Genomic DNA, 20907 nt, shown 5'->3' with positions numbered 1-20907 from the left:
TAGTCCTCAATAATTTTTGCGTCCATGATTTAGACTGACAAAGCAGTTCTAGTCTGTTGTATGAATTGATGTTTATTTTAACATACTAACATATGTGTTAATTCATCATAGCTTTCCAAAAGCTGTAGACTAGAACAGTAACACCAGAACACACAACTACCTACCAGTTATGACAACTACTCAAATACTCTTCAGACACTGGGAAACATTTAAGGAGAGGCTTGAGATGCTGATAACACAGATGTTTGTTTCCAATTTCTTAAATTTAGAAGAAGTCTTTCASCTGCCAAAGCTGTTTCTGTGAGTTTGGAGTTTTTTGGTGTTTTTCCCTTAACCTAAGTCTTTCCAAGGTATTCTCAGTTAGGTTTCTGAGGGCACTTTGAAAATGGACTATATTAGCAAAAGACATCAGCTTGACTTCTGGGGATGTTTGTCTGAATTTCCCCTCTGGTCAATGACCTCTCCTTCTCAGTGTTGGCAAGCTGTTTAAGTTAGAATTTCTGAATAAACTTCTCCCTCGAGTTTCAAATACAAAAGACTCATTTCTAAGAAAGAAATCTCCATAGATGTTGTAGCATTTATGAAGTGCCTTTTACAAAGTATGAATTCTGTGCACTCATTAGCAGGAAATGTTTCAAATGATAGTCAGGGTACAGCATTCACTTTAACTGGGCTATCTGGATATGCATAGCCCTGGGGCTGAAGATGTTTCTTTCCAAAGGTAGACTGTTATTTTCACTACCAAGAACTATTTGTAAAATGTAAGTTATTCACAATATGTACAGCTGAAGCAAAAAAGGTTTTTCTGCTTTATTTTGGCTTCTTGTAATTGTTCAAGGGCAGTGGACAGTTAACTTTTGTTGGTTTATTCTATCTGTGATGCACCAAAAAGCTGTACAAGTAAAAGGGTGGAATGGTGGTAACATTTTAAAGGACAAATTAAAATAACTAACATTCTTAGGAAAAACAAAAAGACTTGAGATGTATCTCTAGAAAAAAAAGTAAGTATTTATACTCAGTAAGCATCAAGTTCAGACTATTGTTAGTCTATGTTTGGGAGGGGGATGCTGGTGCTGATCACTTCCAAATGTGCAACCTTTGTTGCAGAGCTTGCAGGTAGGACAGAAACAGAGGGAAGTGTGAGTTTTGTGCTGCTCTTGGGGTCTTAGTGACCCACCATTTTTAACTTCAGAACAGACACACAGCCCATGAGGTGGTGAATTTCTCTGTTAACCAGAACACTGGATGGTGCATGCTCCCAACAGTCCTCATGCCCACCTGGAGGTATGGGGAAAGGTGTGTAGGGTGGAAATTGCAGATTCTTGTTTCCAATAAACTTAGAGAAAGCCCCAGTCAAGATACTCTTGTTTTGCCAGAAAGCTTTCAGCTGGGAAACAAAAGCATCTTCAGTGTCCTTGGTTAAAAGTGATGGCACATCATTCAGCCTCAAATTGCAGTCCCTCATGAGGGAGCTCTGTAGTAAACTGCTTTTTAATTGGATTGTATTCTAACTAAAATGAGTAGCAAAGTACATCTGGTGTATACCTAGTTAAATGAAGCATTTGTAGAATTTTCTTGCATGTTTCAAGGCATTCTGAAGGCTCACCTCAATAAAGAAAACAGAAAACCTGCAGGTTGGCCCATTGATGATGGCYTCTGGAAATACTCAGTTTTCTCACTAGAATTCTGTTTTCTAGGAAGACTTCTTTCAATATGATTGCTCTATGGACTTATCTGCAGTCCAGACACATGGTCTAATTGGAAACAGTGTGGAGTGCTGCAAATGTTCTGTCTTATTTGTAGCAGAGCAGGAGTGAATTGTTTGATAGAATAGATACTGGCAGCTGAATGGCGAATCCGACTTTTCAGATGGGTGTCATTATGGGTTGGAACTGCTTGGCGCCAGCAGCCAGGATTTCCTGATGCTTAGACCTAATGTAAAATGCATTAGTGCTCCAAGGCATGAGCCATGGAATTGCCAGTCCCATGAGTCTGGAGTGTCAGACCCTCCCTTCTCCCAATTTGAACTGGTGTTGCAAGGTAAAACCATACGTGCTAGAGAGCCTAATTAAAAATAATAGCAGCAAGTCAAGGCGCTTTTTATGTGTTATATAGTGTACATTTCAGCCATTCCAAAACATAATTCTAGGGTATTTTTATGCTTACAGTTTAAAGCTAACAAGAACCTTATGTCAAGGATTTATTTTTAACCAGTTCCAGCTTGTAATAAATCAAAATTTTTGTTATAAAAATGGTTCATTTTTCTATTATTAATATTTGAATATGTTTTCAGAAACTTTTTAARCAAGAAAGCTGAGTTTTGATTTTCATAGACAATTAGCAAGTCAGTTAATAGTAACATGTTTTGGGAGTTCAAAGAGGGATGGCTAATAATGAGTAGATACATATTTTTGGTCTTCGTTTGTTATGCATTTATTTGTTGTGCCTGTGTCTTCTGGTCTTTGCCTTTTATATTAGGCTTTTTTATTCTGCAGTAGAAGCAGATTTAGCTAAGCAATGGGCTGAGTTCTGCAGTCTCTTTGTCATTTAAGAGAGAGTCTCTTTTCCATTTAAGACCACCCTGTGAATTTTGAGGTAGGTAACAACCATGAGCTGACTTSTTGCTATTCAGCCTTGAATAATTTAATCCTTTCTTCTCCTTTCTGCATTCCTATGAGAAAGAATGAGGATATGTTACCTCTTTAATTTCTCTGAGGCTATTTCCTGTCCTTGCAATGTGCTCAGACTGGATCAGCACTTCCCCTTGCCTCCAGGAGAGCAGAACAAGTCAGCCAGAAAGTCCCACCTTTTTATTGCCTGCACATTGCTGAGAAGCTGAGTTGGTGTTGAATTGGTGTTGCTGCCCAACGGAGCAGCCASTGAGAACCATGGACTTCCTTGGCTGGGGGTGCTGTTCTAGCAAAGGCCCAGGGCACCCTCTGCCACTGCAATTCCACACTGTTTCATTTGGGAAAATTCAGGGGAATTGGAGCAGCAACTGTCCCAAAGGTGCAACTGCTGRAGTGGTTGACTCTCCTGTCATCCAGCAGGGATACCACAACCATCTCTTGTGGAGTCCCTGTCCCAGGAGACATTGGACCTACATACCTAGAGCTGCTGCACAGTCTTGGGTAGGTAGGGAGGTGCTTTTTTGAAATCAAGCAGGACAGGAATTTTAAAAATTTGAATTATGGGTTACCACATAAGGGCTGTTTTCTTCTGTAATTCTCAAGAGGKAAACGTGACAGCATTGGCAGTAAGAGCATCTGATCTAAGGAATTAGGTGAAGTGTCTTAAAGGCTTTTTTTCAAAGACATTGCCTTCCCTTCATGGGGTTTCTTGAACTTTTCCTTTGAAACCTGGAGTACTGCTACTCTCAGGAGGTGAGAATGCCACCTCATCTGATCGTTCCTGCATATGAACTACGGAACAACTTTGAAGAGAATTGTAAAAGTATCTAGCCCTGAATTCAGTTTGTAGATTTGCTTATGTGCTTGCTCTGCTGGACATATCCACATCCTGATAATTGATCTTTCTGTTACTCGTCATCATGAAGGAGAAGCAGCAAAAATGTGAGGACCTGGGAAGCTGCCATTTTTTTTCTAGTAGTGCCACCCTGAGAAATGCTTTGTTTCTGGTGATTTAGCTTGRGTGGTTTTCAGCTTCAGTTTACAGCTCTCATGCCTGAACTATAGTCTTAGTTGAGCTGTACTGTTACATATGATGCCTATAAATAGAATTATTTCAGAATGTAACGTACACAGGAGCAGCGATAAAGTCCATAAASAGCATCTCTTGTTTTCCTCCAAGGTTTGAAGCAGAATGCAGACAGATTGTAAGGTATGTTTTCCATTCAGCAGAAACTATGTGGCTGAGGAGGTTGTTTTGACAGCTTGTATCCAGGTTTTTTTCATTGCCTAGGAAAAGACGTTTGTGATTAGATTACCAGCTTTGAATCATCTTACTGTCTTTCAGAAGCAGATGGGCATTAGGCATAGAGTTGAAATTTTCATCTGTTATTAAAATCTGAATTCATAGTTTCTGGTTCTGATAACTCTTAATATTGAGTGAAAGTTTTATGATTGTGGCAAACAAAAATCCCTCACCTTTGGCTGATGTGATGACAGCTTAGTGTCTGAGTTGCAGGGGATAAAGACCAGCTGAAAGACATCTTCCAGAAACTGTGGTCATTTATCAAATTTTAATCACCTTCTGGAGACTAATTACTTTCTTAAAACACAAACATACTAGTGATGGCTAAATATCTTATAATAGAGATAGCCACAGTATTTTTCTTGCCCTTTGGGGAAGAGGCCACTTTTTAACCTTTCCCAGCTACATGTAAGTAATGGTACAAACTCTGAGTGCAGAAGCCAATTYTTGGTTAATATCTTCAACAGAGTTCTCAAATCTTCTCAGTCTGTAGYTTTGAAAAGATTAATGGTTAGGAATGCTAGAGCTGGCCAGAACCCCTTCCCTCCCCCCCTGCAGGAAGTTTTCTCCAGTGGAGGGTCCTCTAACCTTGTTATAAAATGTAGCAGAGCTGCTGTTGCACAATCCTCATTTTCTCTGGGACAAGGCCTTTCTGTGTGCACTGTTCCCGGCGTGTGCACTAACAGCTCTTCCCTGCAGAGATGTGACTGAGGCTTCTTCCCAGGAGCAGTGAGGTTTGGCATGTCAAACACAACCAGTTTTATGGGGTGACTGTCTGTCTCTGTCCTTGGTTGGAACAGCCTTCCTCTTGCCTGGATTTACAGCCTAAAACTGTGGCTGCATTTCTTGTTTTTGCCATGGCAGGTCATTGGGATATTTTGTGAGCTCTGTCTGGAGCCAGGCCCTTGCAGRCTGCTCCATGCTGGCCCAGGAAAGCTGTGGCTGGTTTTGGCAAATACCAGAGTGCACAGCCAGGTTCTTGTGTCTGGGTTGATGGAAACAATACCTRGCCATAGGTCCTGGAGGGAGCACAGGGAAGGCAGACTCTTTGTGTGTCTTGGCTTATCTGTAGCTGAGCTAACCATATATGATGTGTGCCTGTGCTAAAAGTCCACTCTGAATGGTAAGAATGACATTTTTTTCACTTAGAAACCCTGATGAAAATCAAATGGGAGTTTTCATGGTGGAACAACCCAGGTCTGTAACCTTTCATTCCYATTGATTCCTGCATTGTGGTGTGAATTCCCAGTTGTGAGTGACAGCTGAGCAGCTCCTGTCTGGGTCAGGTACAGGATCTGCAGCAKGTGCTGGCAAATGTGCACTTTGTGAATCATTATCAAAGTGCTTTTAAATGGTTGTACCTGCAACTTGCATACTATACTGACATTTATAGCTATATTCTGTATAGATCCTCATCTTCAATTAGATTTGCTGAGGGAAAGGACTGAAGGAATTGGTGATCTTAGTGACCCTGCTAGGGAGTATGTCTCATCCATCTTCTATTTTCAGAAATGTTCAGCACAGTTTATTTAGAAGTTGGAACATTCCCTTCCCAGCCTTTCAGGAGGTAAGTGCCATCTTGCAGGCTGTGTCTGAAGGTGAAAACCCACTCTTAGCAGGCAGTAGCAGGGATCAGTGGCAGAACAAACTGTTTCATGCTCCTTAAACAAAAAGCCTTCTCATGTGGGGTCTGTGCTGAGAGTACCCACATCTCTCCTTCMTCCTCATTTGAACATTTCCCTGTCTTAAAGGTGGACAGGTAATGAMTATAAAGTCTTTTAATTAATGGAAACAAAACCTATTTTTAATTACTATTAACATACAATTCTACTTTCAACCATTTTACTATAGTGATTTTTCTTACAGCTGTGTGCAGTACTTCTTCTTTTCCATAATGAAACCTTATTTTAAAAACAAAACCCAACTTAGTTGCATTTGCAATATGTTCAACACAGATGTACTCAGCTTCTGCCATTTAGACACTATTTAATTTGCATTTCCCAGGAGAATCAAATTAGGTTTTATTAGTAAATTGGGCCTATAACCTTGCAGGCAGGTTTTATTAGTTTATCACACATCAGTATTAGCAAATTGTAAATCCCACTGAAACGAATTTGAAAAGCCCCAAACCAATGAAGTTCCTGGACACAAACAAGGGTGTTTATTTTGGTTGGTTTATGTATTTTTTTTTAATCCCACAAAAATGTTGTTAGTGGCAGCAGAGTCACCTTTTTATCATRTTCTGTTGTCCTAACTGCCTGCATGTTTAGTTTTATAGAAGTTAAACTCAGTATGGACAGGAGGGTTTCACTAAATGTATAATAAGGTTCTGTATRGCTTGAGATGGAACATACTTCTCATTTGGATGCACAGCCTGCACTGGCTGTTCCTGGGGAACAGGCAGAGAAGTTGTTTTGTTCYTCAGTGCCTATGCAGGTGCTACATACCCCTGGAAATGAGATCTTGCATCTAAAAGAATGTGATAAGGAAGTGGGACCTGCTGTCTTCTGGAGGGTTTTGGTCACACTCTGGGATATCATTAAGGAAAGATTTCACTTGATTGCCTCAGTTCTTGCCTGGATCATGGCCTGAAGCAAAATTCACTGTGTATTTGTTCTCCTTTGGTASTGAAATGTGGGTGTGGTGCTTCCAGAATAGGGAGGCTCCATTGCTAAGAGCTTTCCAATGAGCGTTGGAATTTCTTTGTGGCTTGATGTAATTTGTTCCTGCACCAGAACTAAACTAGAGCTCTCTCTGACCTTTTCCTGGATTTTTTTTGGATAGTGGTTGTATTCCTGCTAGCTGTCACTTTATTACCTTTYTCATGCTGTCTTCTTAAAGCCTTGTTTATAGAAATGCTGCACCTGATCAGATAATCCAGTTTAGGTGTACTAATATGTATCTGCTGTTATGCTGTGGACAGTTATTGCAGCATTTTTGAAGACCACAGGTCTTATTATTCCAGAGGATGAAGATTTTGCCCTGTGGCCCATATTCATCACTGAGATTTTCCCAGAGTTTGGACAACTTTTGTACTGCTGAAGGATGAGGGAGATGGTAATTGAGTAATACCTGTAGAAAAGCAATAATTCTCATATCTCTTTCCCCCTTTTTCCCCCCCCTTTTCCCCCCTTCTCATATCCAAGGTTTGATATACAGCAGCTTTTTAATGTGCTTGGGTGTTTTTTTGTTGTCATTGTGTTCTCGGTATCAGGAAAAGCTCCCAAGCAGCTCTCCATGTATCCCCCACACAGAGATGATGCCCAAAGTGCAACCCACAGTCCTTGAGAGCAAGGCAGGGAACCAGAGGTGAGGAGAAGGGGAGTTACTGCTCCAAAGTCAGGTGGCAGAGCTGGAGCAGGGCAGGGCTCTCCTGAGCACTCAGCAGTGGCCCAGTGACCGGACCACACCACCTCRCCAAGGTGTGTGGTCTGGAGCCGTGAAGGATCAGGTTGCCCTCGTTTCATTTACTGTAAGAGAGGTTTAATTGCTCCCAACAATTGCACCAGTATGTGAGAGATGAAATAGCTTGCTGGGGAATATTTTAAAGGCACAGTTTTTTCAGCACGTTGCAGATGCCATTTGGGAGGAGAGTAAGTATTGAGGTTTTAATGCACTTCAGTTCTTTTGGAATACAGGATACTTGGGCCTCTTTCACTTGCAGCCACTTCTTTTACATTTTTAGTTGCTTTTTATTTTATTATATTCCACCTGCAGTTGGCCTCATTTAAAACCATCATGGTTTAGGTGGCTATTAAGAATTTTAAAAGAATACCAAAACGCTGTAGCAGTGAGCTCAAGTCCTTTGGAATGTCTTACCAAAAAATCCCCCAATCCTGGGTCTGTCTTCTAAAATGTAGCATTAATTAATTCCCATGTTCTGTCTGCTGCTCTCAGTCCCTCCAGATGTGCTACTAGGAATAGACTGGCTCCCTGGTTACAAGCCATCTGGGCTCTGTAAACTGATTTGCACTTATATTAAACAATAAGTGAACAGAATGCGGAAGAGTTATTAAAACAAATGTACATTGCTTATAAATCTTAAAGTAAAATATTAAAATGTAGTAAAGAGGAATGGAATGTGCAAATGAAGACCTGCTTGTTTTTAATGAGTTAAGCTGTGACCTTCTCAATTTCAACCAAAAGAAAAGAATTTTATTTTTCTCTTTAAAAATAAGAAAAAAAAAAGAAACTATAAAACTGCTTACAGAAGTATCTGAGACAAAAACAAGGAAATATAATGTTCTAAACTTGACTGGTCCAAACCACTCAAGCTGCTGTGACAGCTCATAAAACTGAGAGTAGTTTTTAACTGGACTCTGTTTTACATTGCCAGAGTGAATTTTCCTTGCAGGAAGTAGCCAGAAGGTTTATTTAGTTTCCAGACTGCTGCTTTGATCTTTCCATTCTGTCACTTCTCAGGTTACATAGCCCTTTTTCACTGCAGTAAATCTGCARCAGTTAATGAGAATAAAATTTCCTCCTTCTCACTGATCACATGCTGTTAAATGCCAAACCACAGCCAGCAGCATATTTGCAGAATTCGGCTGCACTGTACAAAAACAGCACAATCAGTTTAATCTTGTTGGTTTTGTAATTCATTTTATTGAGCTTTCCTTTTTCAAGTGACCCATTTTATCAAGACAAGTGGTTGCAAGGCCAGATCTGGAAGAAAGATTTAAAACTGTAATAAAGTGAGGGGTGTTTTGTATGCTGGGTTTAAGCATGCTCACAGGATTCAAAATTAAACTCAAAATGAGGAGTTTTAAAAAGGCCCATATATCAGTGGGATATTTCTTGTGGTTGTTATCTGAACSAAACATATGCTCTGAACAAGTCTCTAGCATAAAAATTAATATATCAAATTAATTTCTTTGCCAAATACTCAAAACTGTTTTGATTCTAACATTTTATTCTGATTTCACCAACTCCAAAGACCCACCCTTTTCCCTCTGGAAAACTAAGATGATGATTTTTTAACTCTGAAATTTAAAAAATAAATAAATAAGCTTGCAGGGTTTATTTGCCTTCTGGGTTTTGAGCTTTTTAAATTTTATTTTTCCCAATACTCCCTGACCAACCTTTTAGTCTGGAAACATTTGATTTTTCATTTATTTAAGTTGAACTTTTTGCATAATAATGCTACTCCAAGGTATAGATCTCCAAGAACACATTCCTTGTCTGTATTTGTATCTGCCTTGTTTCCTGATATATCCAGTGTTATTCCTAAAAAAAAAAAATAGTTAGTAAAAGACATTGAGATTTAGTTTACAATTTCGTTTATTCATGATTTACACTAAAATCATTGCTGATTGGGATAGATCTTGACAATATTTCACTAGGGCCCTGTGCTGATGTCTAAAAGTACTTGAAATCAGGACAATCATCCRTGGTGGTAAAAAATATTTGAAGTTTCTTCATCAGTAATAACACTCCAAGTGCATTTGCTGTGTGTGCTCGAGTGAGCGCTGCAAATCCCCCAGCAATGTTAACTTTCAGAAAAGGCTTTGAAAGCTTTTATTGGCTGCAGCTGGAAGTCAGAGCAGAACAGATTTCTCGACTCTCCCTCCCTCCCTCCTTCTCTCCAGCATCTGGATTCTCACCCACACCGAGCTGCCCTGCAGACAGCACCACTGTCAGCCACTGCCCTGGTGCTTTGGCTTCTCCAGGTTTTTGTGCACTGCAGGGAACTTCTGTCCCCATTTGGGCTTGAGGAGTTTGTATAATGGCTTAAAGGGAAAATTCTCCACCTAAGAGCACTTCAGTGGAAGGCACCAAAAAGTTGCATTTTTGCTTCAGCTGCTTATCTCTGAGTATATTTTCAGTGACCTGTTCTGTATTCTAGCATGGGAAGCAAGGAACACTTCCTATGTGGAAATGGGAAGCCTAGAGGAATACCTGGAGCAGATCCTGATTTTGTCAGTGACACCAGCCATTTCTATGCAACTTTAGGATCTTATTTTGTTCAGGCAGTTGCCTGAAGCTTCTCTACCCAACCTAACACTGGAGAGATTAAAAGAGGGGCTTGAAAACTTCCCAAACCAGCCCATTACTAGTTTAGATTAAGGCAATGTACTCTTCAATTTATGGAGGTGACACATTCTCCTTGCACAGTCCAAAGTGTGAGGGGGAGGAAMGGATATCTTGCTTTTTAWTGCCTGTTCCTCAGGGCTTTTWAAATTTGTTTTAGTTCTTAATTAATTCTTAAGAAATKGATGTATCTAATCAGTGGGTTTGGACAGTTGTTGAGCCAAGAGCACAGGAGATGTTTCTGTCAGGCTTRTAATGGAATGCCAGAGCTCTTGGTTTCCGTTCCAGCTCTGTCTGTGCACTTGGACCTTTTAAGAAATCCTATAGAGAATGGCTGAGAAACTCCCTGTCCGTGTTGCAGAGCTGTGAGCCTGGCTGCAGGAATGCTACAGGAGCTCTCCTGATGCCCTTCAAAGAAACAACAACATGGCTGCATGAAACAACTGCAGCCTTTGAGCTGCTGTTCTGCCCCCTGGCTCTAGTGTGGATTGGTTGCTTCTCTAGCAGAGCAGAAATAAATCTCATTTTTTTTTCCTAAAGGGTTTTACAGAACAAGCAGAAGTCTTTTCTGTCTGTGTCAGTCTAATTTGAGTCTTCTCATTACTGTAGTTTGTCATTTGGCTGTCTTTAATGTCTGGGATGTTTTCTCTTCCAATAGTCCAATGGGAAAGTGAGGTCATGGAGAAAAGGAGCAACTTGTTCAGGATCACACAGCAGGTAACTGACAGAGCAAGAAACTGAGGCCAAATCCCAGGCTGTGTTTGCAAAGCAGGGGTAGCAGGAGCTTCAGCTTTCAAGCAARGCTCACACTGAATTTGGCTAAGCAAGGTCATTTGGTTTTGGTTCAGTGCTTTCTTACTATTCAGCTGGGAATTTTTTTTTTTTTTTTTAAATGCTGCCCTCCCCCAGTGAATTTTGGCGTGGTTATTGCTTGGTGCATAGCTGGAGCCTGACACAGAAGACACAGTGCTCATTTCTCCACCATTGTCAGCTTTGCATTTGTTTGTAATTAAATGGGAGAAACAGCAGTATTGTGCTGAGATACAACTGGGCAACGCATCCTGAAGCAATTGGAAACTTTAAGTCATTAAGTACACTGAAGAAAGCTGGATCACATGGGAGGACAGACAAGATCATATCCATAAAAGCTGTATTATGATACACAAGGGAGCTAAAWGTATTATTGCACAGGTTCATTTGGACATTTTCTGTCTTGTGAACAGATAGAGTATTACTGTTTAAGGGACATTAATATTCAGTGCTAATGTAGAGATGGACTTGGTACTTGAGGCAGTGGGCACAGTCACAGTCGCTGCCACAAAACTCCCCTCCCACTTGAGCTTGAGGAATAGAAAGCATGGGGAAAAAAGGCTTCAGTGATAGGGCACAAAACTTGCGGTCATAAGAGGCAGAATGTAAGAGTCTTGTGGTTTATAGTTTAACATCATTACCAGTAGTGGGAGAATCTACAGTTACRAGACATTACATAAAGAAACATTGTTTTTTTCCTAAGGCTTCTCAGTTGTATGGAGTTTGTCCATAACCCATGATTTATGCCCTTACTCTGAAGACAGAAAAGTTATGGACAGTGAAGGAAAACCAGAGGTAACTGGCTTGTGATAGGAAATAGGATCATCATCTAAATCACTGGACTTGAGGCAAAGGAAAAGGCAACAGACCTTGTGCCCCTTTGTGGTGCTCTTTACCCAGTCATGGCTGGTGTTGGGAGAATGGGTCCCATCCAGTGCTCAGCTGCCAGGAAATATCAGTGGAAAGGCCACAGAGTCCATGGCTTCAGAGACTCTGAGCTTTAGGTCAAGTGTGATGGTTCCTTGGTACCTGCAGAGGATTACCTAAACGTGTCATACCTGCAGATARCTTTAGAAGCTGGAGGTCTCTGTGTGTTCTGTGGAATTCAAATGTCCCACCTCCTGTGCTTGTATGCACACCATGCTTTATTCCCTGCTTGTGCAATGGGTCAAGGCCTGAATGCCCCCAGCTGCCCCTGCCTTTCCATGCTGAGTCTGTGCAGAGGAAGCCTGTGGAGGGAGGAAGGAAAGGAGCTGTGGCATTCACCAGCCAGTCTGCTAACTGGGCTGGCAGGACTGAGCATCCCCTGTGTGATCATACTGCCCTGCACTGCAGTCCTTGTCTCAGAGCTGCTCTCTCATCCACGCTTCAGAAACAAAAACACCCACTCAGATGAGAGAACAAATAYAGACTTTGCTGCTGGCGAACTTCTGTGTATCTTGTTGGCAAGTGTTACAATCAGTGAACTGCAYCTCATTTGTACAGGCTATAATGGCATGCTTGTTTTGAGATTAGAGATTGGTGTGCGACTCCTATGGCTCTGGCACCTCCTGAGGGAAAAGTACAGACTTCAATATTCATCATTCATAATGTCTTTTGTCTGTGTTACACACAGGAACTTGTGGAATACAGGGGTTTAGGGCATGAGAGTTTGTAAGGAAATATAGGATAAGAACTGCACTGTCACACATGAGTAGATTCATAGAAGAGAAAATTTAGGACTTCAGGGATGTGTGGCTGAAATTCTGAATGCCTGCCTGGCTTGGGAGTGAAGACTCTGACTTTTAGAAACAACAACAGCCAGTGTATATATAGAGAGAGAACATAGAGGCAAMTGCTATGAACTGTGCTGATTTCAGGCTTCTGAAAGATGCTCAGAACCTTCTGATTCAAACCCTTTCTCTGATACTCAGGAGGAGTTTTGGAAAGCCACAGGTGTGATCAGAGGTGCCATATCTGTCAACAAAAGCTGCCTGTTTACATTTGCATGTAAACCCCCCTAGCAGCTTACTGGAGCACATGGAGAACTTTGGGTGTGATTCCTTCATTAGGACATGGGAGGGTTGCTGATGAGTTGAGRACAGCAAGTAGTGTTTGGATGGTCTTACCAAGATCAGAGGATGTAGGGAATTAAAAATCTATAGATTTTTAAAATATAAAATAGAATTTATTTTTATTGAAATTGTAAAACTTGTATTTTCAGTGAGTAGCTGAGAGCCTCTGAGACATGAGGCCTTGCTGATGCAGAGTAAGGAGGKAGGATTGACAGGGTTTTAGAACAAGGTTAGAATGAAAAGAATTGGAGATGAGATCTTTGCTCTGGTAGAAGCACTGTATGCTTTTAGCTTGCAGTTCATTTTCAGGGGTCACTGATTCCAGGGTGCTTTACTTTTGGGTAGGAATGAATCAAATTTTGGYCCCAAATATGAGTTGTTTAATCCTCAAAGGCTTTTCCTGGTCCACTTCCACCTACACAAGCAGTCAGTCTTTTCCAGCCCACTGTGGTACAATCTGTGCCATAGTGGTTCATGCCTCTGACAAACCTGTTTCCCAGGCAGTGTTTCTTGCTGGGATCACTCCAAGATCCGCGGATCCTGCTGGGGAGCTTTCTGTTTTTTCAAGTATTTTCAAGTATTTTGAATTTCAAGTATTTACATTTGACCAAGAATCTCCCAAGTGGTGCTGGACTTGCGTTTCTGAGGCTGTGCTTATGCTGGAGGAATTAGTACCTAGGAATTAGGCTGTGGTTTGAGAGCCCCTGTCAGCAGCAGCAGCACTGGTCCCAGTGTGAACACCGGTGTGGACAGGCTCGGGTGTGTGGCGCCAGGGGAGCTCCCRGAGCTCTGCGGTCACTCTGCACCCGGGTGTTAATTACCCAGCCCAGGCCATGCTCCAGAGCCTTTCCTGGTGCCCTGCACTGGGGAGCAGCACAGATACCTGGAGAGGAGCCCCARCACAGAATTCACGATGGAGTGCTCCCTCTCAGAGCCTGCCAAACCTTCCGGATGCATCCCAAAGTCTATCTAGTCCTGGAGACTCTGGGGGCAAGAGGGACTTCAAGGAGGCAAGTATTTGGTGTGACACTGGCTGCCATTTCCTGCTCTGAGGGAGGACACAGTTGGTCTTTACATCTTAMATTTTGTCAGAGCACCTAAGATCCTATGTGGGCATATTAATTTGGATGCCTTGTATCAGAGCAAGCATCAGTAAGCAGGGCTGTTAAGAAATCTCTCCTCACTCATGCACATCAGGAACATTTTCCTCTTYGGCATGTGTTCTTCAGTTCCCTAGCAGTACAAGCAAATTGGAAAGTTCAGCTGTCATTTGGGGAAGGTCATAGATCACACTAGCAGCCTGAGTAATCCAAGAGGTTTTAAGTATCACAGCATTTAGTTTAAAGTGAAATTTGCTCTGACAGGGGCTGGCAGACCAATAGGAAAAAGAAATATTTGTGCTTGGAGAAGTGCATGTGTAGAGACCTCGAGTATAACTGATGGCTGGAAGTGATTTCAGTCTAAAAAAAACAAATCATTAAGAGAGTGCATAGGGGTAAAATACACAGTTCATATTTTAAAGGGTCTCAAAATGAACCAGCAACTGAGGTTAGCAGTACATAGTAATTAGCTGGGCTGTTCACTGTTTAACTCCATCAGCCCCAGGCGTGGGGCTGAGCTTTGCGCAGTTGTGCAGTGCCAGGCTGGTGGCGAGCGCYGCTCCCCATGTGCAGTTTGTGAGGCCAAACTGCCTGCAGTGACTGCAGATTAGGGCAGCAGCCTAAGCTCTTCATCTGAGGGGTGTTGTGGGGCTGTGTGATCATATCCACTCTACAACTGCAGGGCTGCATGCACTTCTGATGGGTACCCAGTTAGACAGGAGTGAGTAGTGCAAGGAAAAATACATCAGGGATGAATATTGCTGCCCCAGTGGCATAATGACTTTACGGGAAGACAGGCTGGTGCTTGCTGTGCTGAGCACTGAGTTTCCTGTAGATGCTGGAGCATAAAGCCAACACCACGTTTCTCCTAGRAGCAAACTTGGAGGTTGATTGCTGGTATAAATCTAAGCACACATGGCACAAATCATGATCTCAGGCCAGTCGTTATCCAACAAGTGTTTACAGCCGCAGAACTACCATCTCTGCTGGCTCTCCCCTTCTGCTGTTCTTGGCAGAGCAGGCAAGGATTCATCAGGACTTGTTTTTAAACGCGTCTTCACCTCGGTGGGTTCTGCCCTAGGCCTGGCAGCAGGCACAGCCAGCCAGACTCTGCTCTCCAGACGCGTGTTGGCTCTTTGGTTGTCCTACCCCTACACTCCGTCACCTCCTGGGCTCGAGACCCTTCCCTTCAATGTCGACGGGCTCCGTGCTGCAGGCTGCCAGTGCAAACAATCCAGCAGGCAAAGCTGGTGTGCTTCAAGAGCACTAACATGTAAAACTGAAGCCAGTTTTTTTCAGGCATGCTCAAGACTTCATTTACTTCAGGGGGAAATATTTAGATAGGAGAGAGTAGTGATTTGATCAAGGTGTTTTAATGTGATTTTCTGTTCTTTTTATTTTTTTTGACTGTCCAAAGCAGTTATCAGCTGATCCATCTCTTCCAGTTTTCTTCAGGACACTAACATATGTCTGAACCATTTGGAAATAACTGATACTCCTCAAAGTTTGAACTCCAGGGATCTTTACCTAATTACTTACACATTTATAAAAAAAAAAAAATTAAAAATGATTTGTTGAGAATGTGATTGAAACCATATTTTCCCTGCTCTCGTTATCAATTTAAATACATTTAGAAGTTCTTTGAATAAGGATTACTGAGCTGGAAGTGGCTGGAAGAGCTCAGCCTGCAGGGATAGAGACCCATTGCCACCGCGTGGCTCAGGGCGTTATTACACCWCAACCCAAAAAGCCAGAGGTGGTTTAGCTTGGGCTGTATGAAGAAGTTCAGGACAGGTTTCAGGCTCCTATTTTTGCTGTGTCCCTCTGTGCCCCAGTAAAACTGCTGTGAGCCAAGGCATGGCTGCTACAAGCTTGACTTGCAGGCAGCTGCCCCAGACACCCTCAGCCTCCTCACTCACCTAAATATCATTCCAGAATGAGCCTTTCAGTGGTTTGCAGAAATGCAAAAAGCCCTGATTCTACCATACTTATAAGAAAAACAACTTAACCAAAACTAACATTGTTATAGTCACAGGAAACATCGTGGAAAGATAAACCCAGAAAAGCATTTTCTGTTAAAACAGCTCTTCATTATAAATCMGCTGTAGATGTTTTTAGGATCTTTGGAAGAAAACAATGAAATTTCTGCATTTAAAGGTAGACTTAAAGGGTCTTGCTTGTTCGCAACGTTACATGTGTGTGTATCACCAGGAATTTGTAGAAGCACAACAGAACTGGACTCTGCACTTCCAAATCCCACTGTGCCTTCTTTTAAGTACATTATTAACTCCTGGCACTGCCAGTACTGAAAGAATGCTTAAGGAATTGGCAGTGGTTGGTCAAACAAACTGGTCAGCTTCATGCTTGTCCTTGTTGGCTTGTTCAGAATAAGTTTGGGCCTGATATTGAGACTCTGCACCCAAGGGCAGCCCGGGTGAGGTCTGTCTGTCAATCCCTTTGCACACTGCAAATTACTGACAGACAGGAAGCAGGACTGGCTAAGGTGAGTGCTCAGTTTGGGGTTTCTGGAGATGAGAGATAAACACAAAGTAACAGGATTTCTCTTAATCCCTTCTTTCAGGAGTCTTTCAAATCTTCGGGCTTGATAATGAGAAAGCTGTTGTTTGCCAGGTACAAAGGAGGCATCTGGGGAAGGTGCCTCAGAGGTCACCAGCTCATTTCCTAATGGGCTTCAAAAGAGTAATAGGACTTTGGAGTGGATACAGGAAGGAAGGGGTGGCCAGAGGCAGGTGTGGAGCCAGAGGAATGTGTTCACAGAGCTGTGCACCACTGCAGGATACACYAGGGCCACTCTGCTTCTCTCTGCTGTGCTGAAGGGCTGATCAGCYTGTAAGGCTGGGTTGATGGCTCTGTGCAGGAATTAGGAGATGGGTATTGCTAATTCAGATACACGTGGACAGAAATGGAAATCCAAAGCACTTTCAGACACAGCATTTCTCAGGATATGTCCAGGTAAAACAGTGATTTTTCTCTGCAGTTTGGCTATTGGTTGTATCTCTTCCCTCTCACAGGACAAACCTCATCCTCAGACCTTCCACCTTCACCTGACTAGCAGAATATCTCATGAATGACCTAGTTTTCTGAAAAACCAGGCACTAAGGATGCTTTCCTAGGACTTCACTGAGATACAATCCAAGCAAAGTRCCTTTGTGAGGACAAAGTGATGGACATGGTTCCCCCCATGCAGCTGAGCTTTTCAGTCCAACCARCTGAGCCATTCCAGCTTCTTGCTGAGCCAGGGCCTGGGGCTCACCCATTGTACATCTTCTGGAGGGGTCATTCTTTCCCAGCCCTGACTGTTGCATAACCCATGTTCCATAGGGATAATTGGCAGTAATGAGGTTCAGCTTTTCCCCAATCCAAAAGCACTTTGGTTCTTTGTGTTTTGACAGTCTTCAGAGGCAAAGTTCAGCTCCTTTCAATGCATCTTTAGTCAGACAATAAATCAGGATCCTTTTCCATTTGTCCCTCTACTGAAGTGGAAGCTAAGTGACATAGCTATGAAKAGGCAGTAATCCAGTGTCTTAGGCAGTGCTTGTTTTCCCCCTACCTCCTGCATGAGAGTTATTGTTRAGCATGACATATGTGCCACTTTTCCCTGCAAGTTCTTGTGCTTTAGCTTGTAAMTCATTGTTGTGGGACTTTTTAGGTGTAAAAGATGCTGTTTTACATGAAAAATTAATTATTCTCTCATTAGTACATAGCCTTTCAGTATGTGATTCATTCTTTCTGCCATTTGGCTGCCAGTCTTGTATCCCACCAGAAACACCATCTTTTACTGAATTGTATTGCTGTGCCAGACATTCTCACTTCTAGYTGGTGTTTCCCATGCACCTCAGAAATGAACTGAAGGCAGGGAATGAGACTGTTCAGATGTGCTGTGTAGGGTAGGGTTACAAAAGGCTTTGCCAGAAGCCTGAAGGTCATGTTAACTTTAATGTACAGAGGGAGAAACTGAGTCATGGMAGTAAAGTGCTTGGGCAGCAAATCYRTGAAGGGAGGGAAGAAAAGACTTTTGTCTCTTCTGGAATTCCTCTTGGACCTGAAAGCCTTTTCTTGACAGGAGTTGCACTGATTTCTCTGCAGYATTTCTTTTCCCACCAGTGAAGCGGTGTCCAGAAGCAGAACACGGCTTGCAAAGTTGCCTCACAACACCAACTCTGTTGACAGGAGGAGCTGGAGACAGCACCGATGTGCCTTTTATGCCATACAAAACGCTGCATTTGTCTCTCCTTGTTTGTTTTGTAGCATTGGARTGGATGGATTTGGTCAGAGCCCGGGGGTTCCCGGGCGCCCGGCGACTGCGTACGGCTACCGGCCGGATGAGCCGTACTACTACAGCTACGGAGCGCGGTGAGCCTGGGCCTGGACCAGCACATCTGTCCTCAGTAATGCATGACTGTACCACCATGGCTCCAGCACTCTGTATCCTTTGGCATGTGTAGCTCCACAGAAACTTAGCCTTTCTGGGTCCGGTGTGTTAGTGAYGGTGTTTACTCTTTGGTTGCTCTTTGTTATTATTTTTGTACAGTAACTGTGACTTGAAAGCAGGAATTGGAAACTACTGGACTGGAAAGCGTCACATTATGTATATTAAGCTACTAATTTAATTTCTATTAAATATAAAAACCTGTGTGGTCAGCAGTGGTGAATGTGTTTCTAACCAATGTTTGGTGTGTTTTACAAGGCACTTAAGAAGAGTGCTCCATGTGCAGTGTGTTTAACATGGACCGTTTCCCTCTCACACTTCAGTCACAGGAACACCATTAAGCCCCGGCATCTCCTGGCACTGCCTTGACACGTAGCTTGGACCAAAGTCCAGCCCTGGGTCTGAACAYTTTAATAATGGAAAGATGGCACAGATTCACTCCCCTGGAGCTTCAGACATTTACAATCTATTCTAAATGCTTGAAAACACTTAAAATTAGAAACTACCAAACAGAATACCCTGTGTCCCAGTGTTTAAACAGTTCTGTGGGCTGAGAGAAGACAGCCACATCCATCCAGAGGGCCAGCAAGAGAAAGAAATGTACCTTGGTTCAGAATCCAGAGACAGAGCCTTTACCCCAGCTTCCCYATCTGTAAATAAAATCCATCCTGTCCTGCTCATTTCTGGAGTTTAAGATGGATMTAAGCATGGATCATTGAGCAGCAGAGACAGGCCAGGACCCCTTCATGTTGGAYTCTCAATGCAGGGATTGTTTCATGTTTGAAACACAACCTGCAAACGGAGTTCAGGCTAAAGCTGTTCTTCAGCTATGCATGTCCACTGGAGCAGACAGAAGAAAGGGATGAAAATGCCCCCTCTGCCATAGCCACAAGGCAACTGTTCAAATTTTCACTTCTTTAAAGAATAGTTACCTCTACATCAGCTTTTTTATTTTGTTAATTGCTGTTGATTTGCAGATTCATTCTTCTCCTTCTTCCTCCCTCATTTATGGCTTAAACAGAAAGYTGACTTGCATCAGGGGCTGATCCTKCTGAACCAGCCAYCAGTAAGTCCATAAGACTGGGGTCTGTGCTGGGAAGGTGATCTTCAAAGGCATGGGATTGTTTAGGAAGCTGACAGACTTTTAGTCGTATACTTCAAAAATACCTTTGAAATTGAAATTGTTTTGAAACCCTGTGTTATCTTTACAAAGTGTGCAAGTGCTTTCATAAGCACTGTTACTCCCCATGTTTCAAGCTGCATGACTGGAAACGAGTCTAAAATTAGCCATGGTATTTCTTACCAGTTTTCAGCCTTCTCCCTGTGCTGGCTTCTTGTTCAGGGCTTCACTCGCTGGAGGTGGGTGGAAGAACAATTGGAATTGGTGGAATTGCCAAGATTAAGTAGTATTTTAAAAATTATTTTTTCTACCATTTTTAACTAATTCTTACCCAGTTTCTTACAACACATAAGATCTCACTAAGAAACAAAAAAAAACTTGAACTACGCTAGTGGGTTTCCAGTGTTGTACCTTTCTAGAKCCTTTCCTTTGTTCTGAGCCCACGCTGGATTTGCCCACAGGTTGTGCCACGTTCAGTCAAAAGCTTTCAGATATTTTTGTAGTTATAGCTGTGAGAATAATTCCCCAAACTGCACACACAGGCTTTTCTTCCGAGACTGGCACTCRCTTGTCAGGCTTTTCCAGAAATTAGTGTGAAGTTATTTAAAGCAGTTGCCCTTCTCATGGAATGTGTTTTGGGGRAAAAACAAAATGAAGTGGGTCCTTGGAGTATATGCAAACTATCAATGAAACTGAAGGAGCCTTTAATTGGAAGCTTCAGGTTAACGAGGAGCTGCAGTGGAGCTCCAGCGAAGGGGTGGGTGTCTGTAATTGTAATACAGTTGTGACCATGCTGAGAATAAATGGCAATGGAAAAATCTCTGGCTGCATTTTTAGTATTCATGTTAGGAGTTTATGGGAAAAGAATAAAAGATCAAGTATTTGTAGCTTTGCCTGGCAGCAGCTAAGAGAAGAACATCATTTATCTGCAAGCAGAGCTTGGTAAAAATTACTCAGCACTTAGTAGCCTGAGGACACAGCCTGCTAGCCAAGATGAAAACCAGCTGTGCCACTGCACTCTCAAGGCAAGAGAGAGGCTGATTTTCTCTTTAATTACAGTTCCTGAGCCAGAAAGGGAGAAAAAAGATAGAAGCACATAGACTTTTCAATCTATATCACATTTCCTGTGGGTGTCAGAGGAAGACGGGAGAGTCTGACCTGTTTAATTATCTGTATTTATGGATTCAGTCCCTGGGTACTGTCTCCTGCATAAAATGGGGTGACGCGGGATCTGCTTTCTTTTTGCARCTTTTGTCCTTTACTCTTTTTCCTGGTTTCTCTCCCTGACTTTGTAGAGCTCCTCTTCTCCTTCCCTACAGCAGCAATCCCAAACCATCCCAGGAGTATCCTCTTTCCCAGCCTGCTGCTAATTAATTAATGAGTTTGGTTAGGCAAGTGTTTTAGATATAA

At 42.4% G+C, this 20907-nt stretch overlaps 1 protein-coding gene across 1 annotated transcript in view; it reads left to right on the top strand.

The window, feature by feature from the left end:
• KIFAP3 (kinesin associated protein 3) overlaps positions 1-18589 on the top strand; it is a 66456-nt gene extending 47867 nt beyond the window's left edge. The window contains exon 20 of the mRNA XM_057372736.1: positions 18197-18589. Coding sequence (XP_057228719.1) covers positions 18197-18305 — 109 coding nt within the window. The 3' untranslated portion in view covers positions 18306-18589. The remainder of the gene's footprint in view (positions 1-18196) is intronic.
• Positions 18590-20907: the final 2318 nt, after the last annotated feature.

The sequence above is a fragment of the Malurus melanocephalus genome, unplaced genomic scaffold, assembly GCF_030028575.1.
Source record: "Malurus melanocephalus ecotype Western Australia unplaced genomic scaffold, MMel_1.1 scaffold_178, whole genome shotgun sequence".
Taxonomy (NCBI): Eukaryota; Metazoa; Chordata; class Aves; order Passeriformes; family Maluridae; genus Malurus; species Malurus melanocephalus.
The sequence above is the reverse complement of the archived record's forward strand: the minus strand, read 5'-3'. Positions and strand labels throughout refer to the sequence as shown.